Here is a 20,463-nt window from a genome sequence, read left to right on the forward strand (position 1 = left end):
GTGAACATCAATGTTTGTCACCCAACATTCACAACTTTTTGAGCTGTTCCAAACTCTTGAAGATTGTTTGTGAATACAGTATGGTTATGGTAAATGTAACCTTATCAGTGATCAAAGCTACATACTTTGTTTTGCCTTGATCCAATTTTTTTGAGATGTATCTCAGTATGTAATAGACTTTTGATAAGAGCTCCATGTTGACTGGATACTTCTAGTAAATGCACATCAACAATCTTTTGCTTTTCCATCATTGTTAAGGGCATCCCACCATTGTGTATGTTTTATGTTTCCTATTCCACTGCATAACACACACCATTGATATCTTCATTAATATCCAGCTACCATTCCTTAGCCCATCCACTTAATTTATGAATAATGTGAATTGCAGAACATCCCCATAATGGCCTGTGAAAGTGCACTCGTAACTACCCATGTCCTCCAACATAGCTTTTTCATTTATCATTATTTCATGCTTTTGGTTTTCAATCCAGTTTGCTAATTTGTTAGCTCTGGTAATGAAACAGTCCAGGTTTGGCTTCTGACATTAGACCTTTGGACCTATTAAGATAAGGCAGATGCCAAAGTTCTTGCATGTAACACTTTATATTTGTCCGCATTAAATGTCATCTGTTTTGTTTCTGCATATTTATATATTTTGTCCAATGCATTCTGTAATTTCTGAGCTGACTCTTCCAATTCCATTACCTCTCCTACCATTTGCAAACTTGACTACTTTGCATTGAGTTTTTGAATTCAAGGCATTTATGTAATTTAGAGACAATACTGGCCCTGGTACTGAGCCCTGAAGCAACCCACCTAATCCCACAACTCTGACATAATCCTCTAATGAATATTTTTTTTTCCTACTCTTCACCAGTTATTTTTAATCCCTTCCCAGTGTTTACCCTGAATCTACAACGCTTTGAGTTTAATAGCTTTCCAGAGGGGAACTTTGTCAAAAGCCTTTTGGAAGTCAAGCTCTATTATGTGGTGTACCTTAACAGTTACCAATTCCTCAAAGAAATCGAGCTGTGCCGCAGGTTCCCAATTCATCAGATGTATGTGCTTGTGACTTCAAGAACCATTTTCAGAGCTTACTGATAGCATTAAGACTCCAGGTGGTTTTAGTCTCACTAAGATCTCCCTTCTTTTAGATGGATACCACATCTGCTCTTTGGAATGTCAAAAATGTGTGTGTGCCAAGGCAGAATTCTGTTCCCCAGTTGAAGAATGGCAGCTTGAAAATGAATGGACGCTTCTGGGAATTGATCTTAAATGATTACAGGATTTATAATAATGTTCTTCTCTCAAGTCATTATCCTTTGGAAACACAGGTGTCAGAAACTACACAAAATACACCAAATGTGACCACCAAAGAACCTTGAAGGGATGGGAAGATCTAGCATTTTTGTGTATTTTCCTATTATGCGTAAATAGCAATGGACAGGAATTTGTGGTCCGGATGTCGGTGAACTGGCAGCTTTCACCGATATTCCGTCTTTGAAACTGACACCAACTTCGGGATTTCGTAGGAAATCCTGAAGTTGCGGTCTGTCTCTCACAGCTCTGATTCAGACTGCGCGATGCCCCCCGCGCCCCCCACCCCCTCCCCCCCGACAGAGCCGGCATTCTGTGTAATCACTCAAATCAGGGAAACTGATGAAAACTTTGGCTCTTCCGCAGGAATTACGCTGTTAAATTTCCCACTAAAAGTTAGATCCAAAGCGATTAGGAGTAATTGAGACTGCTGAAAAACTAATTTTAATTTTGTGCAGTGTGGAATTTATACATTTCAATAAAAATTTTAATGTTCGCCTTTATTTCAGGTTTGCCTTTTCCTCATGTGAGATCCCCAATCTTTGTTTTGCGCGCTCTAACATTTTTAAAAAGTTAGAATTTTAAGAGCATATTCACTTCCAAGTGTGTTGTCTGAGAATTCTACATTTTGATTGGCTACTTAGACAGGCTGTTGACATCACAGCAGCGCTCACAAGGGGATCCCCACAACAGTTGTTGATTTGACCTGCTGCTGATGGTCATAAAAGGAGCGGCAAGCGGCGGCCCCTGGACAGTGTGATGGCCCCAACCTGTGAGAGACCATCAGCAGCCGATCGGGGCCATAAAAGGAGCGGCGGCCATAGGCAGCGTGGCGGCTTACCGCTTCAAGGTACAGCGCGAGCTGGTGCAGGTGGGCAATGGCAGTGAAGAGGGACGTCATCAAGGTCCACGTCGGTGATTGGAGCGTGGGCAGGTACATCAGGAGCGGTGAAAGAATGTAGAGGAATGTGATCGGGGCCCAGGAGAGGCGTGAGTTCGGGCCAGAAGAGGCGAGTGCCCAGGGGCAGCACGGGCCAGCCCACACTGTGATATGTGTGCGCACTAGGCTTGTGCAGCAGAGCTGGTCTCCAGTCGTCTTGGGTAATCCTTGCCACTGGACCAAGACCTAGCTCCGTCAAGCCCGTGTGGTGGCTGGTGTGCAACGGCCACCACATGTTAAAAAAATCCACACACAGGCATCTTCCACCCTTCAAGATGTAGTTTGGGATCTGGAATATTAGGTCCTTCATTGAAACACCTGTGAACTCATCCCTTTTTGGCGTGGAAGCAAGTCATCCTCATTTCGAGGGACTGCCTCTGATGATGATTTGAATTGAATGTTGGAAAACCCAAAGTTGTTGACCCAGCAATTGTAAGATCTTTGTGCGAAGTTTACTTCGGAGCCAGTGCTGAACAACTTCGCTTCGCTGCTGACTGCAAATTCCGGGCTATTGTGTTTACGTGTCATTTGTGAACAAAACATTTTTCCAAAAGGTGTTCTGTGAAAAACGACTTTCTGTCCTTCCTCTAAAATCCTGGTTCTTTGCAGCAGCTTAAGTAATCAATATATGGGAGAAATAGCTGCAAATTAGTTTATTTATTTTAATTCAGAGGCTGAATGTGTGATTGCTCGGAATGTGGGCGGGTTGTTCCAACACAAGTGTAACTCAATTGGCTGCTGGAGTGGGAGGGGTGGAGGCCCCGACAGCAGAGGTTGCAGAAGCTCGGGCCGGCCCCAGGATGCTGCACGCTCGAAAGCTGCGGCTCTGCCTGCCCCTCCCCCGAGTGTGCGCCTGGGCGGCCGCTCGGCCTCGCGGTTACCACGGGGACCAAGTGGCGACTGTCGGCTCGGAGCCGGAGAGCAACTCGGCGCTCTTCCAGGTAGGCCGCGCCTGGAGCCCCGGACTCGCCTGGAGACGTCAGCCCAATACTCCGTGCAAACTTCACAGTATGGCGGGGAGACTGAGCAGGTTCCACCTGAAGGCTAGAGTGTTCTCCTCTGAATTCTGCAAGAAAGGAAGTGCATAAGTCGGAGTGACACCACTAGTATAACCTGAGCACAAGTTGCATGATCACCAGTGACACTGGTGAAATGTTTAACGCTTTGGAGAAGTCTAGGTCATATGTTTCTGTGACCCTTTCTTAAGTCCTTTCACAACCACTGGATGTTCCAAAGCGCATTACAGCCAATATAGTATTTTTTGGAGTATAGTAATTGTTGTAATGTAAGAAACGCAGCAGCCAAATTGTGCACCGCAAGCTCCCACAAACAGCAATGTGATGATCACCAGATAATCTGTTCTTGTCATGCTGATTGAGGGACAAATATTGGCCAGGACACTGGGGATAACCTGGAGTGGGACATGAACCCACAACTTTCTGATTCAAAGGTGAGGGTACTATCATCACCATAGGCAGTCCCTTGGAGTCGAGGATGACTTCTTCCACTCTAAAAGTGAGTTCTCAGGTGACTGAGGAGTCCAATGCGGGACCTACAGTCTCTGTCACAGGTGGGGCAGACAGTGGCTGAAGGAAAGATTGGTCGGGGAGCCTGGGTTGACGCACGCTCCTTCCGCTGTCTACGTTTGGTTTCTGCTTCTCAGCGATGGGACTCGAGGTGCTCAGCACCCTCCCGGATGCTCTTCCTCTACTTTGGGCAGTCTTGGGCCAAGGATTCCCAGGAGTCGGTGGGGATGTTGCACTTTGTCAAGGTGGCTTTGAAAGTGTCCTTGAAATGTTTCCTCTGCCCACCTGGGGCTCACTTGCTGTGTCAAAGCTCCGCATAGAGCGCTTGCTTTGGGTGCCTCGTGTCGGGCATGCGGACGATGTGGCCCGCCCAACAGAGCTGATCGAGGGTGGTCAATGCTTCGATGCTGGGGATGTTGGCCTGAGCGAGAACACTGACGTCGTTGTGTCTGTCCTCCCAATGATTTTGCAGGATCTTGAGGAGGGAGGCATATAGGAGGGCGGGTATCACTACTGCCCTGTAGACCATAAGCTTGGTGCCGGATTTGAGGTCCTGGTCTTCAAAAAAAACTCTTCCTCGGGCAACCGAAGGCTGTGCTGGCGCACTGAAGGCGGTGTTGGACCTCATCATCAATGTCTGCTCTTGCTGACAGTAGACTCCCGAGGTATGGAAAATGGTCCATGTTGTCCAAGGCCTCATTGTGGATTTTGATGATCGGGGGGCAGTGCTGTGTGGTGGGATCAGATTGGTAGAGGACCTTTGTCTTATGGATGTTTAGGCCCATGCTCTTGTATGCCTCGGTGAAGATGTTGATGATGGCTTGGAGTTCGGCCTCCCGAGTGTGCACAGATGCAAGCGTCGTCTGTGTACTGTAGTTCAATGACAGAGAATGGGACGACCTTGGATCTGGCCTGGAGGCGGCGGAGGTTGAACAGATTCCCATCTGTTCTATAATTTAGCTCCACTCCGGCGGGGAGCTTGCTGAGGGTGAGATGTAGCATTGCAGCAAGGAAGATCGAAAAGAATGTTGGTGCGATGACACAGCCCTGCTTGACCCCCCGGTCCGGATGTGGATTGGGTCTGTGGTGGATCCATTGGTCAGGATTACGGCTTGTATGTCATTGTGGAGCAGACAGAGGATGGTGGCAAACTTTTGAGGGCAGCCGAAACGGAGGAGGACGCTCCATAATCCCTCACTGTTGACAGTGTCAAAGGCCTTTGTGAGGTCAATGAAGGCCATGTACAAGGATTGGTGCTGTTCCCTGCATTTCTCTTGTAGTTGTCGCACTGTGAAGATCATGTCCGTTGTACCTCGTAGTGGACGGAATCCGCATTGTGACTCTGGGAGGAGCTCTTTGGCCACAGGGAGAAGATGATTGAGGAGGATTCTTGCAATGATTTTCTCTGTGGCCGACAGCAGAGAGATTCCGTAGTAGTTACCGCAGTTGGACCTTTCCATTTTTTTGCTAAGGGGGAGATGTAGCATTGCAGCAAGGAAGATCGAAAAGAGCGTTGGTGCGATGACGCAGCTCTGTTTGACCCCGGTCTGGACCTGGATTGGGCCTGTGGTGGATCCATTGGTACCAACTAAGCCACAGTCACACTGAATGTGTAGTTGCCATCTAGCTCCATGTTTAACGGTGCTGCAAGTGCCAGTTTGAATCCTTCCCACCACAGCACCAAGACTCTGGTCACAGTCATGGAATCAAAGAATGATACAGCACAGTAGGAGGCCATTCGGCCCATTGTGCTTGTGCCGGCTCTTTGGTCGAGCTAACCAATGAATCCCACTCACCCATTCTTTCACCAAAGTCCTGCAATTTTTTTCCCTTCAAATATTTATACAATTCCCTTTTGAATGTGACAATTGAATCTGCTTCCACCACCCTTTCAGGCAGTGCATTCCAGATCACAACAACTCACTGTGTAAAAAAACAAAATGATCTGCCACTAGAAACAGTTTCTCTTTAATTACTCTATCGAAACCATTCTTGATTTTGAACACCTCTATCAAATCTTAACACTCTGCTTTAAGGAGAACAACCCCAGCTTCTCCAGTCTTCACATAACTGAAGTTCCTCATACCTGGGACCATTCTGGTAAATCTCTTCTGCACTCTCTCTAAGGCCATGACAATCCACGTGTGGTGCCCAGAATTGAACACAATTCTCCAGCTGAGGCCTAAAGGTTTAGCATAACTTCCTTGCTTTTTGTATTCTATACCTCTATTAATAAAGTCAAGGATCCCATATGCTTTTTTAAACAGTCTTCTCAACTTGCCCTGCCACTTTCAAAGATTTTACACCCTCAGGTCTCTGTTTCTGCACCCCCTTTAAAATTGTATCATTTTGTTTATATTGCCTCTCATTCTTCCTACCAAAATGTATCACTTCACACTTTTCAGCAATAAATTTCATCTGCTATGTGTCTGTCCATTTCATCAGTCTGCTTTCCTGGTCTGTTACTATTCTCATTCTTTATTACATTTCTGTATTTTGTGGCATCTGCAAACTTTGAAATTATTCCCTGTATACCCAAGTCCAGTTCATTAATATATATCAAAAAGAGCAGTGATCCCAATACCGACCCTTGGGGAATACCACTGTATACTTCGTTCCAGTCTGGAAAAACTACTGTTCACCACTACTCTCTGCTTTCTGTCCCTTAGCCAAATTTGTATCCAAGCTGCCATTGTCCCTTTAATCCCATTGGCTTTAATTTTGCTAACAAGTCTATTATGTGGTACTTTGCCAAATGTTTTTTGAAACTCCATATACACATCAACCAACCTACCCTCATCAACCTCCTCTATGTTACTTCATCAAAGAACTCAAATCAAGTTAGTCAAACTCAATTTGCCTTTAACAAATCTGTGCTGACTTTCATTTATTATCCCATACTTTTTCAAATGCCAATTTAATTTTATCCCGGATTATTGTCTCTAAATGTTTCCCCACCACTGACGTTAAGCTGACTGGCCCTCTCCCCCTTTTTAAACAGGGATGTAACATTTGCAGTCCTCCAGTTTTTTGCCACCACTGTCTAATGAGGATTGGAAGATTGTGGCAGAGCCTTCCCAATTTCAACCCTTGCTTCCCTCAGTAACCTAGGATGCAACCGATCCATACTTTTCTACTTCGAGGACTGCCAACCTTTAAAGTACCTCCTCTTTATCTATTTTTATCCTATACAATTTCTCTATTACCTCCTCCTTTGCTATGACATTGGCAGCATTCTCTTTAGTGAAGATTGATACAAAGTACTCATCATGGGCTCAAATTTGGCCCACCCCTTTTTTCGGTGCACTGACCAGAGATGCACCGACTTTGTGGGCTGAAAACGGCGGCAAAAAAATCTCTCCCAATTCGGGCCGCTGTGTTGCCTCTCCCAGGGCTTAGCGCGGCTTGGCTAGTCGATTGGGGGCGGAGCTAGGGCCCTGTGCCAGAAACAGTGTCGGCAGCTCTGCATATGCGCGTTGGAGTGTGCGTGCATGTGCAGTAGCTCCTGCACTCAGCCTCTCGATGCGTGCTGCAGCGTGGGACCCGATGCGTCCCACCCCTATCCCGGGCCAAGTGGCCTGCTGCCTTCCCGGGCTAGAAGGCCACAACAAACAGGTTGGTGCGGGGCCCAAGCCGGGATGTGGGGGGGTGAGTTTTGAGTTTTGATCTCGGTGGGGGGGAGGGTGATAACTGTGTAGCCAGTAATTTTAATGAGCTTACTCAAGACTTTTCTTAATCCTGTTGATGAAAATACTTTCCTAACCAAGTTAATAGAAAATGCTTCCAAATACATCATAATCAATTCTTGAACATTAGATTTGGTGGAATAATTTTGCTTGAATTTTCAAAATATTTAAAAACATAAAACAGTAAATTTCCTGACTATATAGTATAAAATATTTCTATGATGGTGGGTGAGCTTAGGCGGCTGGGAGAACATAAAAATTACGAGCAGGAAGTACTTCTATTTTTTTATTTGGATATTTTGAAAAAAATTATGTAAATATGTTTTGTCTCTACTATTTTTGGAGTTTAAGCTTCCATGAATGCTTCTGTTATATAGTAAATTAACTTTGTGAAGTTTGTCATATGATGTCCTGTTTAGCTGTTTGATCCTATTCACATTCTTTAGTCAAGTCATTAAGTTCTGCTGGCCTCCAATGAACCTATCTGCGCTGATTTCTTAACTCTCTGCAAGGGTTTTCTGTACGGCCATAAGTGGCCACATACGCTGGCCTAAGTTAGTTTGGAGTAACTATTAGCTGTCCAAAGTGGCCGAAATGGGCATATGTGGCTGGTAACGCCCCCTTTTGAAAAAAACTAAACTAAACTAAACTAAAAAAATCGTAACTAACTCACTTACACTAGTGCAAATTGAATGTGCAAAATGGGGATTTTTAAGATACTCCAGAAAAATCAAGTTGCTCCAAAAAAAACTTTGAGCCCTACTATCTCAGCCATGCCCTCTGTCTCCACATTCCTTTTTGATCCCTAATCACACATCTTTGGTGGATGCCACTGTGCTGCGCTATCCTTCCTTGATCTCAGTGGTGTTTAACCCTGGTGATCACTCCATGCTGTTCCACTGCCTCTCTATGGTTCAGTTCTGTGGGTCTGCTCCCACCAGGTTCCACTTAATCCTACTTGCTCCAACATAGGCAGCACTTTTCAAGCAACAATTTCTGAGCCCAGTTCCACACAGTTGCCTCTGGACTACCCCAATGCTCTATCGTATTTCTCATTTATATGTAGTCCTTTGATGACATCCACGAGCAAGGATTTGGTTTCCAAATGACGCCCAGTTTCATCTATGTACCATCACCCTTGACACCATGACTACTTCTACTTCAGTGGCAACTCAATATCCAGTCATGAATTAGCCACAACTTCCTTAAGTTGGAAGTCGACCAAAACCATCTAATGCCATTAAAAACTATTCCTGGTTGCTGGTTCAGTCCGAATCAGATAGTGTGTAACCTTGCTAATGAAGTATGACCCTGAGCTGAGCTCAAAACCCATATCCTGTCCACCCTCAAGATCACTTATTTCTGTCTCTGTAAGATAGCCTACCTCCATCCTTACCTCACTCCCACTGTTGCTGAAACCATTATTTATGCTTTATCAGTCCAGACTTTACTTTTCTGACTCCCTCTTTGCTAGTCTTCCGCTTCCTTACCCTCCACAAACTCCAACATCTCCAAAACTCTGCAGCCCATTTTCTGTCCCGCATAAAGTATCACTCCCATCTTCACTGACCTCCATTGGCTCCATTTCTCCCCAATTCATCAAATTTAAAAACCTTTTTTTTCCAAACCTTTGTGGCCTTGCTCTGTATCTCTGCAACCTCCTCCAGTCCGATATCTTTGCCCAAGCCCTTCAGCCACCCGACTCTGGCCATCTGTGTATTCCTCACACTGCTCTACCATTGGAGGCAGAGCTTTCAGCAGTCTCATTTCCCCCCCCATCCCCCCTTCTTTGAAACTGCCTCCCGCAATCCTTTCATCTTGCTACTTCTCTTCCTATCTTTTAAAGTCTTCTTGAAGCTTATTTCAGCCATGCTTTTGGTGATCTCCTCTAACTCTTCCAGTACTACTTGTTATCTGTTTCTTCTTTATGAAGCACCTTGGGACATTCCCTGTTAAAAGCACTACATAAATGCATTTTGTTACTCTGCAGAGAGTAGGTGTGATTCTGTGTTCTGCAGACCACCTTGGGTATTGTATGATAACTTATTCATCCATGCTACAAAGCCAAGGAAAGTCTTCCTGTGCAATTAGCTGTTCTGCAAAGTGCTTTAGACATGAGTTGTCGTGGATTTTATTCCTAACTTTTGTGTCCTGATGAAAATGTTGCAATGAAACCATGTTCAGTCTTTCAAAATGGCACAGTAGGATGGGGGAAATGCCTTGTAAGACACTTTTACTGGAATTGATAAGTGTCCAATGATAACCAAAAGTCAAAATTAACTCCATGGTATCAAAGCCATTTTATAGAGGTATGTACAGGTCTTGTATTGTGCCAAATACTACTTTGATCACCTCCCACTGTTCATCTGTAGCTTTATCCATGAACAGTTTGACCAGTTTACTGTGCTCAATTTCTGCCTCATCCCGCCAGCCCTACCTAAATTTAATACCTTGATTTGTGACTTGCTCTTCGTCCTCTCAAAGCTAATATCAAATTCAATCATGTTATGGTAACTGTTAGTTAGGTGTTCTCTTCCATTCATTGTTGACTAATTCTGGATCATTACTCATCACTAAATCTAGCATGGTGTGCCCTCTTGTTGATTCAAGAATATATTGTTCCCGAAAGCTGTCTCGAATACACTGAAGAAATTTGCTACCTTTGGGACTTGAGCTGTTCTGCTTCTCCCAGTCTTTGAAAATTAAAGTCTCCTATTATAGCCACTGCTTTTGCAACAAGCTTCTATGATCTCTATATTTATGCATCCTACTACTACTTCACTGCTATTAGGTCTGCAGACAACTCCCACCAAAGCCTTACAATTTTTTCTATTCCTCGATTCTGCCAAAGAGTTTCTACTGCCTGCTCCCCCTTACTGATATCTCCTCTTTCTAAGTGCTGTAATCGTATCTTTTAGCAACATTGCTGCTACTCCTTTGCCAATTTCCCTGTCCTTTCTAAAGACTTTATAATCTGTGTACACTCGGACCAGTTTCATGGGCAGTGGAACCGAAGAGGCCCACCAATGGTAAGTGTCCAATTATTTTCCCCGCCCACCCCCTGCATCTTACCTTTGCTGGCAATTGCCTTGGCTCAGTCTTGGGGCCTGAATTCGTGCTCTGCCCATCGGTCGTCCAAAAGTCCAAATTGACCCCATGGTATCAGCCATTTTATAGAATCTTTTTCCTTGCACAATTTTGGTTGTGGTTCACCATTCTATTGGTTTTGCGCTAGTTGGACATTTTGAGCATCAAGTCTACTAAAACTCCTAAATCACTGTCAACTTCATTCTTAGCTATTTCAACACCATTCATGCAGTACATGTGTGACTTCATTATTCCTATGTGGAGTACTTTACATTTGACTGCTATTGATGTACACATTTACATTTACATCTAAAAGGCTTTGATGTAGAACTTTTTTTTGCTTTATCTTGGGGGCTTTCCATAGTCTATTTGGGATGATGCTTGATCAAAAATTGAGGAGGCTGGTCAGGCAGGGCCTTATTAAGAATCCACATTGACTGCTGTTTTTTTAGGTTATTATTGAACTGATGATCCTCAAGTTTACCCCTGATTGATTTCACTATTTTACAAGGAATGGAAGCAAGACTAATAGGCCTGTAGTTGACTGTGTCTAATTTGCCTCTTGGCAAAATAAGCAAAATCCTGTAGATGCTGGAAATCTGAAACAAAAACAGAAAACAAATCTGGGAACACACATGTCAATCAGCAATTGTGGAGAGGAGTCTACGATTTGGGTTGCATATACTTCAGAACTCAGTACACCACCTGTTCTCGTCACAGATGCTGAATGACCAGCTGTGCTAACAGCATTCTTGTTTAGTAAATCTGTTTGCATTGGCCTCGATTACTGTGGAATAATCTTTTGTCTGTTCAATTTACCCTTTGGCTAGAAATGGATGTTGAAGAGCTGAATTACTATGAAAGGAGTAGAAGAAAAATAGAAGTACAAAATAACAATGCGTACTCTCTCAAATCTTTGTTTATCTTCAAGGAAAATCACGATCGAATGAAGATACTGGTTACAGAATTGAGCGAACGAGCAGAGAAAATCAGATTGGGTGAGTGTTTGAGAGAAACGGTAATGTAACTGACTCATTGTTGATTATTTTCCCCATTTTTTGTCATCAATAATTTTACCAAAATAAGTAAGTTAATCACAAAGTGTGATTTTTTTTTTTTAAACATCCAATTCAAAAAAAAATTCAGTTATTAGCACTTGTCTCCGAATTAGAGAGTTGTGGGTTCAAGTTTCACTCCATCACATTATGTGGGTTGACACTTCAGTGCAGCACTGAGGGAGTACTGCATTGTCAGAGGCACTGTCATTCAGATGAGGCATTAAGCTGAGGACCTATCTTATCTGTTTAGGCGAATGTAAAAGATCCAGTGGCACTCTTTGAAGATCCCTGACCAATACTTCTCCCTCGAACAACACCACCAAAAACAGATTTATTCATCATTTATCTCATTTGCTGTTTGTGGGACCTTGCTGTATGCAAATGTCAGTTCTTTTTGAATTGCTGAATTTAACTTACTACTCACCACCAGTCAACTATAATGCCCTGCCAGCGATATAAGCATTGGTAACAAGTTGCAATGAATTGCATAAATGGGACTGATATACCAGGTAAACTGCAGATTGCTCCAAATTAGAACTGTTCCAGTTCAGTTAAAAATCCATCTTCAACTAATCAAAACTAGAACAAACAAATCAGCACAACTTTCTGGCTTTGAGGACATCCAGCTGGAGTTTTAATAAAGCTAGCTTAGGTTATCTAGAACCCATCACATGTGCATTTAAGTTTGGCTCAGTTGGCAACACTCTTGCCTTTGAGTCAGAAGGTCTTGGGTTCACGCCTCACTCTAAGATCTGATCACACAAGTCTGACATGCCATTGTAGGAATGAGAAAGCAATGCATTGTCAGAGGTCCTTTGGTTGAGCTTTTTTATTATTTATTCAAAAAATCCTTCCAGGTATTTTGTGACGTAACTGTGCAGTTTTGTTATATGGTACGTTCAGTCAATGACACAATTGAGCTTGTTGTTACAGTTCAGAGTAAGTTTTTTTTGGGGTTGGGGGTGGGGGTACAGAATAATTTAGTGGCATCCCGAAGAGTCAACTGAGTCAGGAAGACTTTGATTCCTACCTGCACTCGGGGTGTTGCAAGATTGGGTCACTGCTCTGTGAGGCTTTCGGGACCGAATTGAACAGAAGAGAATCCTTGATAGCTTGGGCCTGCTTTCCCAGTTAACCTATTCTTGCTGTCTTGTAGGACAATCTGGATGTGTGGCTGGGTAGAGTAGGTATTTATAATTTAACTTCTGTCTTCGATATTCTCCGATATTTTCTTGGGTACAACAGTGTTGGTGATTGCAATAAGCAATCTGTACTGCCCAATATCTGAGCACTCAATAGCATAACCCAGCAAGAAACACTAGTTAAGATGAGGCAAGATACGAATCGATACGAGTGGTCGCACAGAGTGGGCATACACTAAATGCATCATAAACAGAGTGTAAAAGTTGGGAATTTGGCGAGTTGGAAAGCTAGCAGTTAGCAGAAACTGCCTGTTTTTTTTTTGAGCAAAATGGCAGTTATAAGTCAACCACCTGCAAGTAAATTGCCCGAATAGGTGCTAATTATTGTGGGCAGGTAGCTGAGTGGGCACTTGTAACTTGGGTGTGGACCGAAAAGGTATATATAAATAAACAGCTATCTGCCGATGCACTGAGTGGCAAAACAGAGTGCATCAGAAACAGAATATAAAAGTTGGGAAGTTGTTGCTGAGGGGGATGTTGTTGCAGAGGGGAAAGTTGTTACAGAGGGGGAAGGAGGTGCTGATTTTTGCCTCTAATACTTGTAATGGTTCAAGTTATGGGTAAATATTGAGTTAATTTACCTATAACTTAAAGGAGATCAAGCAATGAGTTAAAAAAACTAAGCTAAGTTGATTAAATATATAAACTTTAAATAAATAAATAAATAAAACAAGGTTAGGTAGGGATGGCAGTGAAGGAGGTCTCAACTGCAGCACGTGGGAGTTTGTGGAGAGCATCGCATTCCCAGACAACCACATCTGCAGTAAGTGTCTGCATCTCGGAACTCGGAGTTGTTTAGCTGGAGTCCGAGGAGCAGTCATTGTGGGGCATCAGGAAGGGGGAGAGTTACCTGAACACTTTGATCCAGGAGGCAGTCACACCCCTTAGGTTCGGAAGCAGTACAGGTCTGGTTAGTGGTCAGGAACAGGAGGGTGTAACTACGAGTCAGGCAGGTAAGGAGACCCCAGGTGTAGTGCTGGAGGAGCCTTGGCCTTTGCCCTTACTCTACAGGTACGAGTTTCTTGCGGCCTGTGTGGATGAGGGCAAAGTCTACAGGGTGGATGAGCAAACTGATCATGACACTGTGATACAAGAGGCCATTCAAGTGGGGGAAGTGGAAAAGAATGTTGTAGTGGTTGGGGACAGTATAGTCAGGGGATAGATACTGTTCTCTGTAGCTGCAACTGGGAGTTCCGACGGTTGTGTTACCTGCAAGGGTTAAGGAAATCTCCTCACGGCTCGAGAAAAAGTTGCAGTGGGAGGGGAAGGATCCAGTTGTTGTGGTCCACGTAGGAACCAATGACATAGGTAGAACTAGGAATTAAGTTCTGCTGAGGGACTTTGAAGAGCTAGGGTCCAAATTAATAAACAGAAGAGATTAGGTGAATTTATAATAGGGAACAAAGAAATGGCAGACCAATTGAACAAATACTTTGGTTCTGTCTTCACGAAGGAAGGTACAAATAACCTTCCGGAAGTACTAGGCGACCGAGGGTCTAGTGAGAAGGAGGAACTGAAGGATATCCTTATCAGGCGGAAAATTGTGTTAGGGAAATTGATGGGATTGAAGGCCGATAAATCCCCGGGGCCTGATAGTCTGCATCCCAGAGTACTTAAGGAAGTGGCCCTAGAAATAGTGGATGCAGTTGGTGATCATTTTCCAACAGTCTATCAACTTTGATCAGTTCCTATGGACTGGAGGGTAGCTAATGTAACACCACTTTTTAAAAAGGGAGGGAGAGAGAAAACGGGTAATTATAGACCGGTTAGCCTGACATCAGTAGTGGGGAAAATGTTGGAATCTATTATTAAGGATGAAATAGCAGCGCATTTGGAAAGCAGTGACAGGATCGGTCCAAGTCAGCATGGATTTATGAAAGGGAAATCATGCTTGAAAATCTTCTGGAATTTTTTGAGGATGTAACTAGTAGAGTGGACAAGGGAGAACCAGTGGATATGGTGTATTTGGACTTTCAAAAGGCTTTTGACAAGGTCCCACACGAGAGATTGGTGTGCAAAATCAAAGCACATGGTATTGGGTGTAATGTACTGACGTGGATAGAGAACTGGTTGGCAGACAGGAAGCAGAGAGTCGGGATAAACGTGTCCTTTTCAGAATGGCAGGCAGTGACTAGTGGAGTGCTGCAGGGCTCAGTGCTGGGACCCCAGCTCTTTACAATATACATTAATGATTTAGATGAAGGAATTGAATGTAATATCTCCAAGTTTGCAGATGACACTAAACTGGGTGGCAGTGTGAGCCGTGAGGGAGACACTAAGAGGCTACAGGGAAACTTGGACAGGTTATGTGAGTGGGCAAATGCATGGCAGATGCAGTATAATGTGGATAAATGTGAGGTTATCCACTTTGGGGGCAAAAACACGAAGACAGAATATTATCTGAATGGCGGCAGATTAGGAAAAGGGGAGGTGCAGCGAGACTTGGGTGTCATGGTTCATCAGTCATTGAAAGTTGGCATACAGGTACAGCAGGCGGTGAAGAAGGCAAATGTTATGTTGGCCTTCATAGCTAGGGGATTTGAGTATAGGAGCAGGGAGGTCTTACTGCAGTTGTACAGGGCCTTGGTGAGGCCTCACCTGGAATATTGTGTTCAGTTTTGGTCTCCTAATCTGAGGAAGGACGTTCTTGCTATTGAGGAAGTGCTACAAAGGTTCACCAGACTGATTCCTGGAATGGCTGGACTGATGTATGAGGAGAGACTGGATCAACTGGGCCTTTATACATTGGAGTTTAGAAGGATGAGAGGGGATCTCATAGAAATATATAAGATTCTGATGGGAAGGGACAGGTTAGATGCGGGCAGAATGTTCCCGTTGTTGGGAAAGTCCAGAACCAGGGGACACAGTCTAAGGATAAGGGGTCAGCTATTTAGGACTGAGATGAGGAGAAACTTCTTCACACAGAGAATTGTTAACCTGTGGAATTCCCTGCCGCAGAGAGTTGTTGATGCCAGTTCATTGGATATATTCAAGAGGGAGTGATATGGCCCTTACGGCTAAGGGGATCAAGAGATATGGAGAGAAAGCAGGAAAGGGGTACTGAATGAATGATCAGCCATGATCTTATTGAATGGTGGTGCAGGCTCGAAGGGCCGAATGGCCTACTCCTGCACCTATTTCCTATGTTTCTACCGGAGACACGTGCAAATTCGCATAGGGTCAAACAAATCAGTGAGGTAAGAGACGGGTTTGATTCATGGGGCACTGGCACCAGTACTGGGGAAAGAGGGAGCTGTTCTGTTGAACTAAATAAGCGGGTGGGTTCAGATGAGAGGAAATGTATTAATCGAATGAGAGAAATCAAGGCTATTGCGAAGTGTAGCAATTTGGGTAAAGATAATCAGAGTGTGACAGGAGGGGACAGAGAGTTTAACAGTGATAGTGCATCAGTGAATAAGGTCAAATCCGGGAAAAGTAGTAAAAGTTAAGATTAAAGGCGCTTTAGCTGAATGCACAAAGCATTCGTAACAAGATAGACAAATTAAGGGCACAAATAGAGATGAATGGCTTTGATCTAATAGCCATTACAGAGACATGGTTGCATGGTGACCAAAGTTGGGAACTATATATTCTAGGGTACTTGACGTTTTGAAAAGACAGTCAAAATGGGGGCGGAATGACACAAGGACAGTCGTGAGGGATGATCTTGGCTCGGAAGAGCAGGAAGTAGAATCAGTGTGGATAAGAAATAACAAGGGCAGAAAACACTGGTTACAGTAGTTATATTATTTGACAGAGTATGAATCAAGAAATAAGAGGAACTTGTAATAAAGGTAATGCAGTAATCGTGGGGAATGTAATCTTCATATAGACTGGACAAATCAAATTGGCAAAAGTAGTTTGGAGGACAAGTTCATGGAGTGCACGCGAGACAATTTCCTCAAACAATGTGTCATGGAACCAACTAGGGAAGAGGCTATTTTAGATCTTGTCTTGTGTAATGCGATTAAGGTTAATTCGTAATAGAAACATAGAAACATAGAAAATAGGTGCAGGAGTAGGCCATTCGGCCCTTCTAGCCTGCACCGCCATTCAATGAGTTCATGGCTGAACATGCAACTTCAGTACCCCATTCCTGCTTTCTCACCATACCCCTTGATTCCCCTAGTAGTAAGGACTTCATCTAACTCCTTTTTGAATATATTTAGTGAATTGGCCTCAACAACTTTCTGTGGTAGAGAATTCCACAGGTTCACCACTCTCTGGGTGAAGAAATTCCTCCTCATCTCAGTCCTAAATGGCTTCCCCCTTATCCTTAGACTGTGTCCCCTGGTTCTGGACTTCCCCAACATTGGGAACATTCTTCCTGCATCTAACCTGTCTAACCCCGTCAGAATTTTAAACGTTTCTATGAGGTCCCCTCTCATTCTTCTGAACTCCAGTGAATACAAGCCCAGTTGATCCAGTCTTTCTTGATAGGTCAGTCCCGCCATCCCGGGAATCAGTCTGGTGAACCTTCGCTGCACTCCCTCAATAGCAAGAATGTCCTTCCTCAGGTTAGGAGACCAAAACTGTACACAATACTCCAGGTGTGGCCTCACCAAGGCCCTGTACAATTGTAGCAACACCTCCCTGCCCTTGTACTCAAATCCCCTCGCTATGAAGGCCAACATGCCATTTGCTTTCTTAACCGCCTGCTGTACCTGCATGCCAACCTTCAATGACTGATGTACCATGACACCCAGGTCTCTTTGCACCTCCCTTTTTCCTAATCTGTCACCATTCAGATAATAGTCTGTCTCTCTGTTTTTACCACCAAAGTGGATAACCTCACATTTATCCACATTATACTTCATCTGCCATGCATTTGCCCACTCACCTAACCTATCCAAGTCGCTCTGCAGCCTCATAGCATCCTCCTCGCAGCTCACACTGCCACCCAACTTAGTGTCATCCACAAATTTGGAGATACTACATTTAATCCCCTCGTCTAAATTATTAATGTACAGTGTAAATAGCTGGGGCCCCAGCACAGAACCTTGCGGTACCCCACTAGTCACTGCCTGCCATTCTGAAAAGTCCCCATTTACTCCTACTCTTTGCTTCCTGTCTGACAACCAGTTCTCAATCCATGTCAGCACACTACCCCCAATCCCATGTGCTTTAACTTTGCACATTAATCTCTTGTGTGGGACCTTGTCGAAAGCCTTCTGAAAGTCCAAATATACCACATCAACTGGTTCTCCCTTGTCCACTCTACTGGAAACATCCTCAAAAAATTCCAGAAGATTTGTCAAGCATGATTTCCCTTTCACAAATCCATGCTGACTTGGACCTATCATATCACCTCTTTCCAAATGCACTGCTATGACATCCTTAATAATTGATTCCATCATTTTACCCACTACCGATGTCAGGCTGACCGGTCTATAATTCCCTGTTTTCTCTCTCCCTCCTTTTTTAAAAAGTGGGGTTACATTGGCTACCCTCCACTCGATAGGAACTGATCCAGAGTCAATGGAATGTTGGAAAATGACTGTCAATGCATCCACTATTTCCAAGGCCACCTCCTTACGTACTCTGGGATGCAATCCATCAGGCCCTGGGGATTTATCGGCCTTCAATCCCATCAATTTCCCCAACACAATTTCCCGACTAATAAGGATTTCCCTCAGTTCCTCCTCCTTACTAGACCCTCCGACCCCTTTTATATCCGGAAGGTTGTATGTGTCCTCCTCAGTGAATACCGAACCAAAGTACTTGTTCAATTGGTCCGCCATTTCTTTGTTCCCTGTTATGACTGCCCCTGATTCTGACTGCAGGGGACCTACGTTTGTCTTTACTAACCTTTTTCTCTTTACATATCTATAGAAACTTTTGCAATCCGTCTTAATGTTCCCTGCAAGCTTCTTCTCGTACTCCATTTTCCCTGTCCTAATCAAACCCTTTGTCCTCCTCTGCTGAGTTCTAAATTTCTCCCAGTCCCCGGGTTCGCTGCTATTTCTGGCCAATTTGTATGCCACTTCCTTGGCTTTAATACTATCCCTGATTTCCCTTGATAGCCACGGTTGAGCCACCTTCCCTTTTTTATTTTTACGACAGACAGGAATGTACAATTGTTGTAGTTCATCCATGCGGTCTCTAAATGTCTGCCATTGCCCATCCACAGTCAACCCCTTCAGTATCATTCGCCAATCTATCCTAGCCAATTCACGCCTCATACCTTCAAAGTTACCCTTCTTTAAGTTCTGGACCATGGTCTCTGAATTAACTGTTTCATTCTCCATCCTAATGCAGAATTCCACCATATTATGGTCACTCTTCCCCAAGGGGCCTTGCAGAACAAGATTGCTAATTAATCCTCTCTGAGGAAGGTCGGGGCGGATAAGCGGCGAGTGTTTGTGGCGAGATGCGGTGAATATTTATGGCGGAGGAGCAGTGAGAGATCGTGGCGGAAGTGCGACAGATGAGAGTACGGGGCCCAGAAGAGCAGAGGGTTCAGGGGCAGCACGGGCCAGCCCACACTGTGATATGTGTGTGCGCACTAGGTCTGTGCAGCAGAGCAGGTCTCCAGTCATCTTGGTTTACCCTTGCTACTCGATAAAGGCCTAGCTCTGTCAAGCCCGTGTAGTGGCTGGTGTGCAACGGTCACCACACATTAAAAAAATTCACGCACAGGCATCTTTCACCCCCTCAATTGGAGTTCAGGACTGGAACATCGGATCTTTCATCGAAACACCTGTGAAGTCGTGGAAGCAAGTCATCCTCGTTCAAGGGACCGCCTATAATGATGACTCGGTAAAATAATGGGACTAAAGGCGGACAAGTCCCCTCAACCTGATGACTTACACCCTAGGGTCTTAAAAGAACTGTCTACAGAGATAGTGGATGCATTGGTTGTAATCTACCAAAATTTCCTGGATTCTGGTGCAGTCCCAACGGATTGGAAAACCGCAAATATAACGCCCCTATTTAAAAAAGGAGGCAGACAAAAAGCAGTAAATATCTATCGACCATTAGCCTAACATCTGCCATTGGGAAAATGCTGGAGTCCATTATTAAGGAAGCAGTAGCAGGACATTTGGAAAAGCATGATTCAATCAAGCAGAGTCGGCATGGTTTTATGAGAGGGAAATCATGTTTAAAAAATTTGCTGGCGTTCTTTGAGGATATAACAGGCAGGGTGGATAAGGGGGAACCAGTGGATGTGGTGTATTTGGATTTCCAGAAGGCATTTGATAAGATGCCACATAAAAGGTTACTGCACAAGATAAAAGTTCACAGGGTTAGGGATAATATATTAGCATGGATAGCGGATTGACTAACTAACAGAAAACAGAGAGTCGGGATAAATGGGTCATTTTCCGGTTGGCAAACAGTGACTAGTGGGGTTCCGCAGGGATCGCTGCTGGGTCCTCAACTATTTACAATCTATATTAATGACTTGGATGAAAGGATTGAGTGTAATGTAGCCAAGTTTGCTGCTGATAGATACAAAGATGGGTGGGAAAGCAAATTATGAGGAGGACACAAAAAGGGATATAGACAGGCTAAGTGAGTGGGCAAAAATTTGGCAGATGGAGTATAATGTGGGAAAATGTGAGGTTATCCACTTTGGCAGAAAAAAATAAAAAAGCAAATTATAATTAAAATGGAGAAAAGTTGCAAAGTGCTGCAGTACAGAGG

General features: G+C 44.1%; 1 protein-coding gene across 1 annotated transcript in view; it reads left to right on the forward strand.

Moving 5' to 3' along the window:
* Window positions 1-2,992: 2,992 nt before the first annotated feature.
* mccc2 (methylcrotonyl-CoA carboxylase subunit 2) overlaps window positions 2,993-20,463 on the forward strand; it is a 168,636-nt gene continuing 151,165 nt past the window's right edge. Inside the window, exons 1-2 of the mRNA XM_070867814.1 lie at window positions 2,993-3,198; window positions 11,488-11,554. Of these exons, the coding sequence (XP_070723915.1) occupies window positions 3,058-3,198; window positions 11,488-11,554 (208 nt within the window). The 5' untranslated portion in view covers window positions 2,993-3,057. The remainder of the gene's footprint in view (window positions 3,199-11,487; window positions 11,555-20,463) is intronic.

Source organism: Pristiophorus japonicus, chromosome 1 (genome assembly GCF_044704955.1).
Source record: "Pristiophorus japonicus isolate sPriJap1 chromosome 1, sPriJap1.hap1, whole genome shotgun sequence".
In the NCBI taxonomy this organism is placed as follows: domain Eukaryota; kingdom Metazoa; phylum Chordata; class Chondrichthyes; family Pristiophoridae; genus Pristiophorus; species Pristiophorus japonicus.